Here is a 13,033-nt window from a genome sequence, read left to right on the forward strand (position 1 = left end):
CAATGAATACTCAGTTATTTCATACCATTACCATGGGAGTGAGGCATCCAAAACCTACATCTATTATGTTTACATTCTTTTTACTTTAAATTTCCTGGAAGATAGCTATTAAAACTATTTAAGGGGCACCTGGGTGGCTCAGTTGGTTGAGCGACCAACTTTGGCTCAGGTCACGATCCTGCAGTTCATGAGTTGGAACCCCACATGGGGCTAGCAGCTATCAGTACAGAGCCTGCTTCGAAACCTCTGTCTCCCTCTCTCTCTTCCCCTCCCCTGTTATGCATGCATGCATGTTCTCTCTCTCTCAAAAGTAAATAAAAATTAAAAAAAAAACTTGGAAACCAATTTGACAATAAATTTCATATTAAAAAACCTAATAATGTTCCTTCTAAATATAGTTTTCATTTTATTTGTTTATAACTTTTTAATGTTTATTTGAGAGACAGAGAGAGAGAGAGTGTGTGTGCGCACAAGTGGGGGAGGGGCAGAGAGAAAGAGAGCAAGAGAGACACAGAATCTAAAGCAGGCTTTAGGCTTGAGCCATCAGTACAGAGCCCAACACGGGGCTTGAACACGGGGCTTGACCTGAGCTGAAGTCAGATGCTTAACTGACTGACCCACCCAGGTGCCCCATAAATACACTTTTTTAAGTATACGACTTAGACTTACTTATACAGCTTAGCCATTTAAGTATCTTTTTCAACCCAAGTTTTAATTCAACTCCACCTTCTGAACTCAGACTTGTTTCAATACTCTCCTCTCTTCTTCCATGCTGCACTTACTTCCATGCTGTCCTCTACATCTGTTGTCAATTCTTTGTCTCCCATTTTGCCACTTTCATATTTCTCTCCAACAATTTCTTCTTTCAGGAAGTTTTCCACTGATGATCTATAGTATCTAAGTTCTAAAAGAAGACAGTTTAGGAAAATTAATATAATATAAAAATATCATACTTCCAGAAGGGAGAGACATACCCACAGGTATAGGTGAGATTTTTAACTTTTTTTAATTTCAAATAGAACCCCTACCTTTCAAACAAAAGATCACTATCTGAAAACAAGAGACAGAAAAAAATAGCAAAAAGTTACTCACAATGAGAGGGGTAGACTTTCTGTAAGAAATAAAATAATAAAAGAATGAAAATTTAGGGAAGATTGTAGTAGATACTTAATCTGCTCTTTCAATATGATCAGTAAGCATATAATACCTCTCCTTTAAAAGCAGGTATTCCTAAAAAAGGAGCTAATTACTAATTACTTCTTAACATTCTTTTCATTAGAGCTAATTTATATCAGTGAACAAATTTGTCATCAATATTTAATAATGAGCCAAGAGTTCAAAAATTCAAGTAGAATGAGTGAGGACTGTGAGTGAGAGGCATATAAAAAAGTAATTTTAATGATATAATTAGGGAGTATCCTTGGCATTAACATTGATTACACATTTTAGCCATTTTAAACCAGTGTATTTTAAAGCCACTTTATATTAATGAGGATGGTTTAAAATAGGTCATTCAATATTTTCTTTATTGGGGGGAAGGGAAATGCATGCATCCTGAGGCTAAGGGAATAACTATATAATGTATTTACTATATGAAATAACCAAAACCTAATTAAAAATGAACCTTTTAAGTAAAAGTACATTTGAACGAGTCAAGTATAAATATAATTTTTCCTGGACTTGTGGTTATAATTCAGTTATTTTAACACTAAATTGGACAGTAGGGTTAACACATTATTTTTTCCCCTAGAATGAATTTTGTAGCAGTAAAAGGTCTAACTGCACATTCAGGGCTAGAATACTTTCCCACATCTATTTCATTGGACAAATGAAATTATAGATGTTGAAGTACTACGCATTTGGTCAATTAGAGATGTTGGTGATTATTCTGACATACATATTTTCAGGGATAGGAATTCATTAGTAACTGTAACCTTTGCAATTTTTCCATCTTTGATAAATTTGATTATTTAAGTAATTACTTAAAGCAGAGAATATTGCAGAGATCAACCAGAAATATAGTTTATGTGGTCTTAATAAAATAAGCACTGAATAATGATTTAACCAAATCTATGACAACCACAGTTCAGAGGATGGGGAGACAGAAAGTAAGGGAACATACAATTAGTATGGGAAAAGAAATAAAAGAGCTAAATCTTCACTTTCACAAGACCAAAAGCCAAGTTTATTGGAAATAGGAAGATGAATGCCAAAAGAAATAGGGAACAATTGAAATAATTCCCCCTAAAGAATAAGAAATTGGAGGGGGAAGACACCAAGGGGACTTTTGAAGTCTTATATAAAACCATCTGACTCTTTAAATACCTTTTCATTTTGATTGAAAAGTTAAAGTCATTGTATTTGGACTATATCAAAATAAAAAGCTCTGCACAGCAAAGGAGACAGCTATCAAAACTAAAAGACAATCTACTGAATGGGAGAAGATTTGCAAATAACATATCCAAGAAAGGGTTAGTATCCAAAATATATATAAAGAACTTACATAATTCAACACCAAAAAAAACCAAAAAACAAAAACCAAAAAAAAACCCAACACAACAAAACAAAAAAACAAAAACCCCAAGTAATCCAATTTAAAAACGAGCAGAAGACATGAACAGACATTTCTCCAAAGATGGTACACAGATGGTCAACAGACACATGAAAATACGCTCAACATCACTCATCATCAGGCCAATGCAAATCAAAACCACAATGAGATGTCACCTCGAACCTGTCAGAATGGCTAAAATCAAAGCTCAAAAAACAACAACTACGGGCAAGGATGTGGAGAAAAAGGAACCCTCATGTACTGTTGGTGGGAATGCAAACTGGTGCAGCTACTGTGGAAGACAGTATGGAAGTTCCTCAAAAAATTTAAAATAGAACTACCCTATGATCCAGTAATTGCACTATTGGGTATTTACCCAAAGAATATGAAAACACTAATATAAAAAGATATATGCACTTCTATGTTTACTGCAGCATTACTCGCAATAGTCAAATTATGGAAGAAGCCCAAGTGTCCATCCATAGGTAAATGAGTAAAGAAAATGTGGTATGCATATGTAAGTATGTACATACATACATATATATACATACATACACCCACATAATAGAATATTATTCAGCCAAAATAAACAATGAAGTTTTGCTATTTGCAACAACATGGATGGATCTAGAGGGTATAATACTAAGCAAATAAGTAGGAGAAAAACAAATACCATATGATTTCACTCACATGCAGAATTTGAGAAATAAAACAAAACAACAAAGAAAAAAAGAGAGACAAATCAAAAAACAGACTCTTAACTACAGGGAACAAAGAGTTACCAGAGGGGAGGGTGGCAGGGGGATGAAACAGGTGAAAGGGATTAAGGATACACTTATCTGGATGAGCACTGAGTAACATATGGAATTGTTGAATTGCTACACTGTACACCTGAAATTAATACAATGCTGTATGTTAACTACACTGGAATAAAATAAAATAAGAATTAAAGTTGTTACTTGTATGTAATCAAATTTTCCATAGCTTCTACTCATATTAATCCAACCTATCCTTGTGGGGCCACAGAAGACTGTTCATTTCACATGCATGGAAAATAAAATGCATTTGCCCAGAGACATGTTCTCCACATAAAAATATCTTTAAATTAAAAAGAGAAATTTTGATGGGAAAGGGTGGGGAATGAGAAGACCAGCAAGAACAGAGTAAAAGCAAAGATACAAAAGGTACTCGGTGACTTTTTCCCTCCAGTAGGTAGAAAGTAGAATAGAAAACAATACTTAATGATTCAAAATCTAAATATCAATAAAGAGATGAATACCTTGAGAAATGTGACGTTGGTACCTTGGTGTAGTAGTTCATTGGTATGGGGTAAATAGTTCCAGTTCTGTAGAAGTTGAGATTACACTTAGCTTCCTGCACCTCCCACCTGTAGTGAGTTAGCTGTGCCCACTGTGTGACTTAATCTGGCTAATAAATGTAAGCAAAAGCTCATGTTTCTTTCAGGCAACAATTTAATAGCCAGTGTGTGATAGGGCAGGATTTATTTTCTTCTGTCACAGTCATTAAAAATGCTCAATTTGTGGCTGTTCCTCAGCATGAGTCCCAGAATGAGCACAACAGAGAACCCTCACTGATTTGCAATTAGCATGTGACATAGGAGGTAATCAACCTTATTGCCTTAAACTACTGTGATTTGAGGGGTCATCACTACAGCATAATCTAGTTTATCTTCACTATTATACAAACTAGAATGAGGTGCTACCTTAACAAGAACCCCAAAACATTGGCTTAGAGGCCAAGAAGCAAGGACTGTTCAGGATCTAATCAAGGAAACTTTCATCAGAGACTGGAGCTTGGCAATCCACAGTAAGGAGTGACAAAACATTTGCTGAAACGGTCACTATAATAATTTGGAGGTGACACATACTTAATGAATTTATAATGAGCATGTACCCAGGCTTGTGTGGCTAATGAACCTCTTTATGGCCCTAAGAGAGGAGGCTGGTAGTCAGAAGATGAACACTGTGTGATAGTTGCTGTTGGTTATGTTTAATAAGATATTCAAAGAAAGGTAGTCAAAGAACCACTGCCATCCAAGAGACTAGCTGGTTAATACTTACACAGTCCTTTAGCCTCCACCCTTCTGTCAGAGAGCAAGCTGACAAGCTGCTCAGCCATGGAAAGGGGCCATACTATCCAAAGCCAACTTCAGATGTGGGCAAAGATAATAAAGACGGAAAGACCTCTTGCAGAGTAAAGCCAAGGACCATGGAGAACTATGCCCCAGGGCATATGCCAGAATATGAACTATTCGATACTGGTCTACAATAATGAGATAAACAAAGAAATTGAGAACAAATGTCAAAAAGTTTTTATAGTCCTTTTTACACAGTAGTTTTGTGTTTTATGAATCTAAAAAATTTTTAACAGGCTTGTCATGTGCTAGGTGTTTTCATTTTATTTTTCTTATAATTCATTTTTATTGTATTTAACAAAAATTCAAAGTAAATTGGAATTTTAAAAAACTGGTCATTCTTAGCAGATAGTTTGAGAAGCACTGACCTAGAGAAACCAGTGAACAGAACAAAAGCCCTAACAATATCTGCCCAGTGATATTTCAAAGTTGCTACAGTCTAAAGTCTGGTGTATGTCTTCCATTCTTCCCCTCTCCAAATTGGCACATGTATTATAGTTATTTGTCCCTACACTATCCTATGTATCCAAGTGGAGGTGGGAAACAGGTAACTTATAATGTCCTAAGACATTAACACTACTGGGCATTACTTAGAGATTCTGGACTGTTGAGCTTGGTACAGTGATTGAATGGGATTTGAGGGCTATATCCATTGGGAAGGGCCAAAGATGAATTACATGTAAGAAGGAGAATATCTGTTGACAAAAATGGTGGATTGTTCAAATGTTTCTAGTTCTCTACACATGTTAAAATTGTACTTCTCCACTTCCTTGAAATAGGAAGTGACTTGATTTGGCCAATGAAATGTACAGTGACATATGTAACTTCTGGGAGCTTTTAAGAGTCAATATAGGGGTGCCTGAGTAGCTCAGTTGGTAGAGCATCCAACTTTGGCTCAGGTCATGAACTTGTGGTTCATAAGTTCAAGCCCCGTGTCAGGCTATGTGCTGACAGCTCAGAGGCCTGGAGCCTGCTTAGGATTCTGTGTCTCCCTCTCTATCTGCCCTTCACTGCTCATGCTCTCTCTCTCCCTCCCTCAAATAAATAAATAAATAAATAAATAAATAAACAAACATTAAAAATTAAAAAAAAAAAGAGTCAATATATACAGGCAGGGGGGTGGGGGTCTGGGTGGCTCAGTCAGTTAAGCATTCAACTTCTGCCAGGTCATGATCTCATGGTTTATGAGTTCGAGCCCCACGTCGGGCTCTGTGCTGACAGCTCAGAGCCTGGAGCCTGCTTCCCATTCCATGTCTCTCTCTCTCTCTGCCCCTCCCCCGCTCATACTCTGTCTCTCTCTTTCTCTTAGGAAATAAACATTAAAAAAATTTTAAAGAAAGAGTCAATATATACGTTTCATGAATCACAACTCACTTTTCTTCTGCTGTAATGAATGATAACACTCAGAATGAGGCCTTCTCAGGCACCTGGGTGGCTCAGTCGATTAAGCATCCGACTTTGGCTCAGGTCATGATCTCATAGTTCATGGGTTCGGGCCCCACTTCGAGCTCTGTGCTGACAGCTCAGAGCCTGGAGCCTGCTTCAGATTCTCCGTCTCCCTCCCTCCCCACCCCCCCCCCCCCCGCCCCAACCCAGCTTGTGCTCTCTCTCAAAAATGAATAAAAAATTTTTAAAAATGAAAAAAAAAAATGAGGCCTTCTCTGCTGAACCAAGTCTCAGAAAGAGGACAACATAAGGCAAAGCTCCCAGATAACCCAGAGAGAGCAGAAATTAAACACTTGCTTTAAACCACTGAAGTTTGGGGGTTGTTATTACAGTATAACCCAGCCTAGCCTTATCGGTTTTAATAATAGCTAAGGGGAGAGTGACTTGAACATAAATACATATACTAGATTTTTAAAGCAGAAAATGTGAAAGAATTCACAGGAAATTGGGGCGCGTGGGTGGCTCAGTTGGTTAAGTGACTGACTTTGGCTCAGGTCACAATCTCACAGTTTGTGAGTTGGAGCCCTGCATCGGGCTCTGCACTGACAGCTCAGAGCCTGGAGCCTGCTTCAGATTCTGTGTCTCCCCCTCTCCTTACCCCTCCCCTGCTCACGCTCTGTGTCTGTCTCTCAATAATAAATAAATGTTAAAGAAAAAAAAAAATTCACAGGAAATTGACCCAATTTCACTATAGGGAAGATTCTAAAAGAGAAGAGGACTCTTTCAAATGCAATGGACTATAACCACAACAGGTGTCAATACTAAAAGAAGGCGGAAGTCATAGGCAAATATTTGCCAATAGTACACACATCTCCCAACTACATGCAGACTCCTACCCTTAGAGCCTGGAGGGTCCCCTCAATTCATCAGGATAATGTTCCTGTCAGCACTAATCAGAGTTGGTATGCAAGATGTAAGTTTTGCCTCATCCCTAAACTCTAAACACGTATGCCTGCACAAGTCATTTAAAGTTGGAAAAAATGTGTGACAATTAAGGTCAAATACAAAAGGGTGAGACTGTAGTACAAAAAGAGCTAAAGCTTGCAAATAAAATGCATCAAAATTTTGTTCAGCACCTGAATACTGAGAGAGCCCCCGGGGGCAATGAGGAGGAAAAATTTCAACAGGAAAACTCATCTCCTTGCAGGGAGGGCAGGAGGAAGGATCTGCCTTCATGTGTTCCACAGCTGGAGCAGCTGGTGAGTGACTCTTCCCACTTTGGGATTGGGTCCTATTTATAATAATACTGGAAAAAAAGTTCTGCTTTTAAATGTTTAAAGACCACTGTGCTAGAATAATGTACCCTTCTAGAACAATATTCAACCATTGTGCATCTGAACACTTTCATATTTTAGAATATCAAGCAGCAAGTTTTTCTAGAAGACTTTGGTTAGTTTCCTCTTTATAGACTCAAATTTCCCTTATGATTAACAATAAAACTAATGGTTTCCCACGCAAGAAAAAGAGGAAATTAACAACTGTAAACATTAAACAAATTATACCAAGATCTGTGGGCATCATTCTCTGGGAAAAGACACATTTTTTATTGTGCAACAAATGGAGCATATAATGCTTACAAACTTCCTGTAAGAACATTCTGGCAAAAATTAGCTTAACAATTTAATGCTGCTACCAGAGACAACCTGCTCACTGGACCAGCCTCAAATAAAATGTGGATTAGCTCTCAGCACAGTTTATCAGCTAAGACTCGGTGCAGGACAAAAAAAAGACTCAACATCTCTCCACTTCACAGCCCCTTCACGGCAGCTGGGGCAAAATCCTCTATCTGCCCCAACTGCATGCCCATCATGCACCCCCAAAAAAGGAAGGAGAAAAGAGACAGCTATCTGGACTTGCTCTGGGATAAAAAATTTCACAAAACTATTTCATAGTAAAACTAGTATGGGTATTATCCTGATGTTGTTTACTATGACTCTGAGTAGAAAATATAAAAGAAACAGACTTTCATGGTGAAAGTCTATTCGTGAACTGAAACAGGTACCCCATCATTATGGAAGATACAAAAAAAAAAAAGGCATGTCAGGGAATAAGAGGTTCCCCTGATTGTGATGAGTGCCTAAAATCACCAAACTCTGAATTCATGCTTAATTTACGCACTTACGCACATAACTGCTTAACTCACTTTAACTCACCGCTGCCATAAGCACTCTGTCGCAATTCAAAAAGAACTGTGTAAGTGCCCTAACCACATTCTCGGAAGTATCTTGTAAATTCCAATAAACATGAGATCCTTCTCTAAAGTGTGGATGTTGGATTAGACCTATTAATTTCTTTCAACAAATTGTACACTACTCTAGGCTGCAATGAACAGCCTGCTCAGCTGACTGCTCCGCTGCATCTGAGGGATCCACATAACTGTGCCAGGCCTAAATGTCTATCACAGTCTGTCCTATAAAGAATCCAAAACACACCAGTATCTGGCGCCTGGGTGAACCACTGTCCCAGAATCTGTAGCACAAAACGGACTTTAAAGTTCCCTGAAGATCACTTAGCTTGGAAAGAAGGTAGCAACACTCCTCTTGCACAAAACATTAGGACAAAGTATGGTGAGTTAGGGCAGGCAGAGTTGGTGGAACCAGTACATGTAGCAGTGTCTTTCACAGGGATACTGAATCTGTGATGTGCCCATTCTAAGGAAAATACATCATTTTGTGTCACTTTGCTCATTTTACTACCAAACACAAGAAAGAAAGAAAAAAGAGTCAGCAATGTCATGTCAGTCCAATACAGGTTGGAAGTTCCCTCACTTATTTGCAGTAATAACACAGCATTTGTTTTGTACCTGTCTGAGGCCCAAGAGTAGCGCCACCGTCCACCGAAAACAGGATTGAGGTCTGAAGGAATACGTGTGGAACTTAAGGAGTACAAACCATTCTACTTCTTCCTAGACAGTACGTTCATCAACGACTTACAGTTCTCTTTCTGCCTTTTTTCTCTAAACTTATGTCCAGAGCATCTTTCCAAATTGTAACTTTCAAAGACCCACATTCCCCTTATTCACTTGTCGCTTGGACCTCCATCTCATCCTAATACCCCTCTTCCTTTAAGAGACATTTTCCGAGGAAATTTTTTGCTTCAAGCTTCATTTCACCCTTCTCATTCCATCCTTTCTCCCCACAAAGGGGTCATGTTTTTCTCGCCGCTTATGCAGGGGCATAAAAGAAGAAAGCAAAGCGGCCCTCAGAAGGATCCGGGCGATCCCTTCTAAGCCAAACTCCAGAACTCGATGGTGCGGCCCATCCGTGCTGGCGGAAACCACAGCCCCTCGATTGAGGGACCAGCGCTGACACTTACCTGCGGAGACCTGCGGGCCAGACCTACCCGGAAGGACGCGGACTGTTCCCGCAGCCAACAGTTGCCGCCACGTGAAGAAAAGGCAGAAGGCGGCGCCGTGCCCCTCTGGCGGGCAGCGGCTAACCGATGCGCCCACCTACTAGATAGAGCGCAGCACTCAAACCCTTCACACTTACTGCCACCACCGCACGGAGGGGTCGACCTGCAAAGCAAAAACAAAAAAAAAAAAAAAAAAAAAACAAAAAAAAAAAACCCAAGGCTCCTCCCTCTCCTCGTGCTCCCTACGTGCGGCCTCTCCAACCAATGGGAAGCGCAGGGGGCGGAGCGAAAGCCGCCCCAGGTGACAGGCGACTACCAAGTCCTCCCGCCGGCGCGAGCTGGCCGTGTAGTTGCCGGGCCAATCGGCAGTGTGGGTGGGGAGTGGAGGGGAGGGAGAAGGCGAGGAAAGTGGGTATCCAATCAGATCTCAGAGCCTTCGAGCGACGGGTCCTGTGGCCCGTGGCCTTCCGAGTGCAGCGCGCAGGAGGCGTGCCCACCTGGGCCAATCGGCGCGAGCCCACGGTGCGGAGCGAGCGCCTCAAATGCTCGGGTTTCTCAGCTGATTGTCTCCAGCCGAGAGTTGTTTTTTGCAGCTACCGAGCGGAGCCGCAGCAGGAGGAGCCGAGACCCCCGGAGGGGGGGGGGCGGGCGGGGAGAGGAGGCGGGGTCCGGAAAACCGCGGCTGCTCTGCGCGGGGCTCCGGGTCCTGTCACGGCGTTTCCTGGGGTTGGAGGTTGGGGTGGGTGGGGGGTAAGGGGGAAATCCTTCTCCCCCTCGACGGCGGCTCCGAGTCCGGCCTCTTCCTTCCCGCGCTCTCTCGCCCGCTCCCCAGCCCCCTCATGAGGGTGCCTGTGCCGGGTCCGGCGGCCGGCCGCGAGCCCTCGACGCCCGGAGGCGGAGGCGCCGTCGCTGCCGCCTCAGGCGCCGCGGTGCCGGGCTCGGTGCAGTTGGCGCTGAGCATCCTGCACGCCCTGCTCTACGCCGCGCTCTTCGCCTTTGCCTACCTGCAGCTGTGGCGGCTGCTCCTCTATCGGGAGCGGCGGCTGAGTTACCAGAGCCTCTGCCTCTTCCTCTGTCTCCTGTGGGCAGCGCTCAGGACCACCCTCTTCTCCGCCGCCTTCTCGCTCAGCGGCTCCCTGCCCCTGCTCCGGCCGCCCGCTCACCTGCACTTCTTCCCCCACTGGCTGCTCTACTGCTTCCCCTCCTGTCTCCAGTTCTCCACGCTCTGTCTCCTCAACCTCTACCTGGCGGAGGTAAGGCGGGAGGACGGGCATGCGGGGCCGGGCGGGTGAGCGGGGCCGCTACGATCAACTCGGGCTGAGGGCCGGGGGCAGGGGGGATCGGACAGTGAGAGGCGGACCCGAGAGTAGCTTGGGGAAACTGAGGCACGCCTGGAGTGTGCGCCAGCGTTCTCGCCCTAAACTTAAGAAGCGGATTGACTCGGTTTCTCAGAGGCTGGCGGGGTTGAGTGAGTGAGAGTGTGGGTTCCGACAACTTGAAACAGGACAACCCTTTGTTCGGTGTTTTGGCCCTCCGAGGTAAGGTGTTGGTGGCACCAACAAAGTGGCATCGCAAGAAGTAGCGGCCCCGGTAGCTCCGCCAAAGCTGGACTGTGTTGAGAGAGGTTGGATGCTGAGGTAGCAGCAGCTCTGCTGAAGCTGGACTGCTGCCAGCCATTACGTCACCAGGCAGAGCTGTTCCTCTGCTATTGTTGCTGCGTTTCTTTTATTAGAAGCTTATATTCCCTCCTGCATCTCCTTTCCTGTGGCTCGATAAGCCTCACACAAATTCCGTTCGATAAGTTCCCCAGCAGGGTTAATGATCGATAACCGATGCCGAGGGTCGGTATAAAGACCTCCGTAACGCTCTTAATGTTGGCCCCACTTGCTCCATGCTTTGGCTATATATCCTACCTCTTCTAGCCTAGTGGTTTATTTAGAGCTAATTAAGATAGAAAATACGAGCTTAACCTATGACTGTTGCGGAAACAAACCACTAAACTGTTTTTGCAATAACTTAATAGCTGGAACCTAATCACACCCCCTTTCTCTTTTATGGGGAATTGCTGGTTGGATTGCATTGTTCTGCAGCGCTTAGGTATTTGACCCATTTCAAACAGGTTTGAGAGTGGAAGGTTGTCAATCATGTGTGTCAGCTAGTGGAATTTAAGCCACAGAATTTTGAGAATTGCCCAAAAACTCTCCCTTCCCCTCCCCCACCAAAAAAAAAAAAAAAGCTTGAGGAGGGGTGGAAACAAGGTGACATCATATGCTTAATACTGACTAATATAGAACAATATTGGTCTATGCAGCTAATCCTCTCAAAGGCTTTTGGAGGTGATGAGAATTAACATAGTTCTGTGCAAAAGTAAAAAAACAAAAACAAAAAAAAAAACATTTGAGGCAGATTGTTTATATTCCCTGTGTAAACCAACTCTTTTCTCCCATAATAGATGGGGAAGTAGAATGCATAATTTTAAAATTACAGTCATAACTTCAGCTTTTTACCACACTGAAAACAACAGTTGAAAATAAGAAACAAAACTAATTTAACTTGAATTCCTTTCCTTCCCCACCCTTTGGAAGTCCAAGCAATATAATGACAAAACCGAAACAGTAAAAAGCAAAAGTAAAAAGCATGGGTAATCATAAATCACAGAATCATGCCGTAGTCATGTCACTTATTTGCTGATGTTCTCATCTTCTAGTTGTTGTTTAAGCTTCTGTTTTAACACTTCTGTCCTTTATAGTTAAATCGATACATTGTGTTCTTCCTGACACCATTTCTGATAGAACACCAGAGACCTCTCATTTGTTTTACTCTAGCTTCAGATATAATTTACCTGAAAGAGATTAGCAATTCTTATGCCATGATCATCAGATAATTTGTTTTTCCCCTATACATTTGGACTTATAAAATCATATTAATAATTCACTGTAAAAATATTAGGCATTTCATAAAGTAGCCAAATACTCATTTTTTTTTTTTTACCTTTTTTTACCATTTTAGATATAAGATATGCTACAAAGGGCATAAATCTTAAGTGTACAGCTAGGTGAAATTTTATGTATGCCTACACTTGTGTTACCACCACCCAGACTAAGACAGACGGCATTTCTGGTGCCCCAGAAGATTCCCTTGTGCCCTCTCCCAGTCATACCTCTCACCTCTAGGTAATCACAAAGTGGCTAAATACTATCACAATAGTAAAAGCATCTATAGTTAAGTTCAAAATTATGAAAGTATGCTTCTACAGCATAAACTGCATCATATCTAGATTGGGTTTTCATACTTTTAATTGCTGATGAGGAAGCTAAATGAGGAAGAATTAAAAGTCTAAAAGTCTTGTTAAGGGAATCTTTTGTTTGTGTGATGTACTTTTCAAAAAGCAGTAAAACACAATAAACCAAGACACTGTAATTCAGAAGATAGATCAAAGCTTTTTCCTTTTGGAGTGTCTCCTAAAATTATAGATTGTCTATGCTTCTCTTTTTATAATGAAATTAACAAATTTAAGACACATAACT

The 13,033-nt window shown here is 41.6% G+C and overlaps 2 protein-coding genes across 6 annotated transcripts in view; one reads left to right on the forward strand and one right to left on the reverse strand.

Annotated features, from left to right (window-relative positions):
• The window catches only part of TXNDC16 (thioredoxin domain containing 16), a 136,784-nt gene extending 127,092 nt beyond the window's left edge, over window positions 1–9,692 (reverse strand). For 2 of the 4 annotated variants that reach the window (XM_058739056.1, XM_058739058.1), the window contains exons 1-2: window positions 9,468–9,692; window positions 783–904 (exon numbers count right to left, since the gene is read on the reverse strand). The gene's annotated coding sequence lies outside the window, so the exon portion shown is untranslated. Of the gene's footprint in view, window positions 1–726; window positions 905–9,467 lie in introns of all 4 variants that reach the window. The other 2 variants (XM_058739054.1, XM_058739055.1) reach the window with 2 other exon arrangements.
• Window positions 9,693–10,234: 542 nt separating this feature from the next.
• The window catches only part of GPR137C (G protein-coupled receptor 137C), a 65,384-nt gene continuing 62,585 nt past the window's right edge, over window positions 10,235–13,033 (forward strand). The window contains exon 1 of one of the 2 annotated variants that reach the window (XM_058739061.1): window positions 10,235–10,759. In XM_058739061.1, coding sequence (XP_058595044.1) covers window positions 10,346–10,759 — 414 coding nt within the window. In that variant the 5' untranslated portion in view covers window positions 10,235–10,345. The remainder of the gene's footprint in view (window positions 10,760–13,033) is intronic. The other variant, XM_058739060.1, reaches the window with a different exon arrangement.

The sequence above is a fragment of the Neofelis nebulosa genome, chromosome 7, assembly GCF_028018385.1.
Source record: "Neofelis nebulosa isolate mNeoNeb1 chromosome 7, mNeoNeb1.pri, whole genome shotgun sequence".
Taxonomy (NCBI): domain Eukaryota; kingdom Metazoa; phylum Chordata; class Mammalia; order Carnivora; family Felidae; genus Neofelis; species Neofelis nebulosa.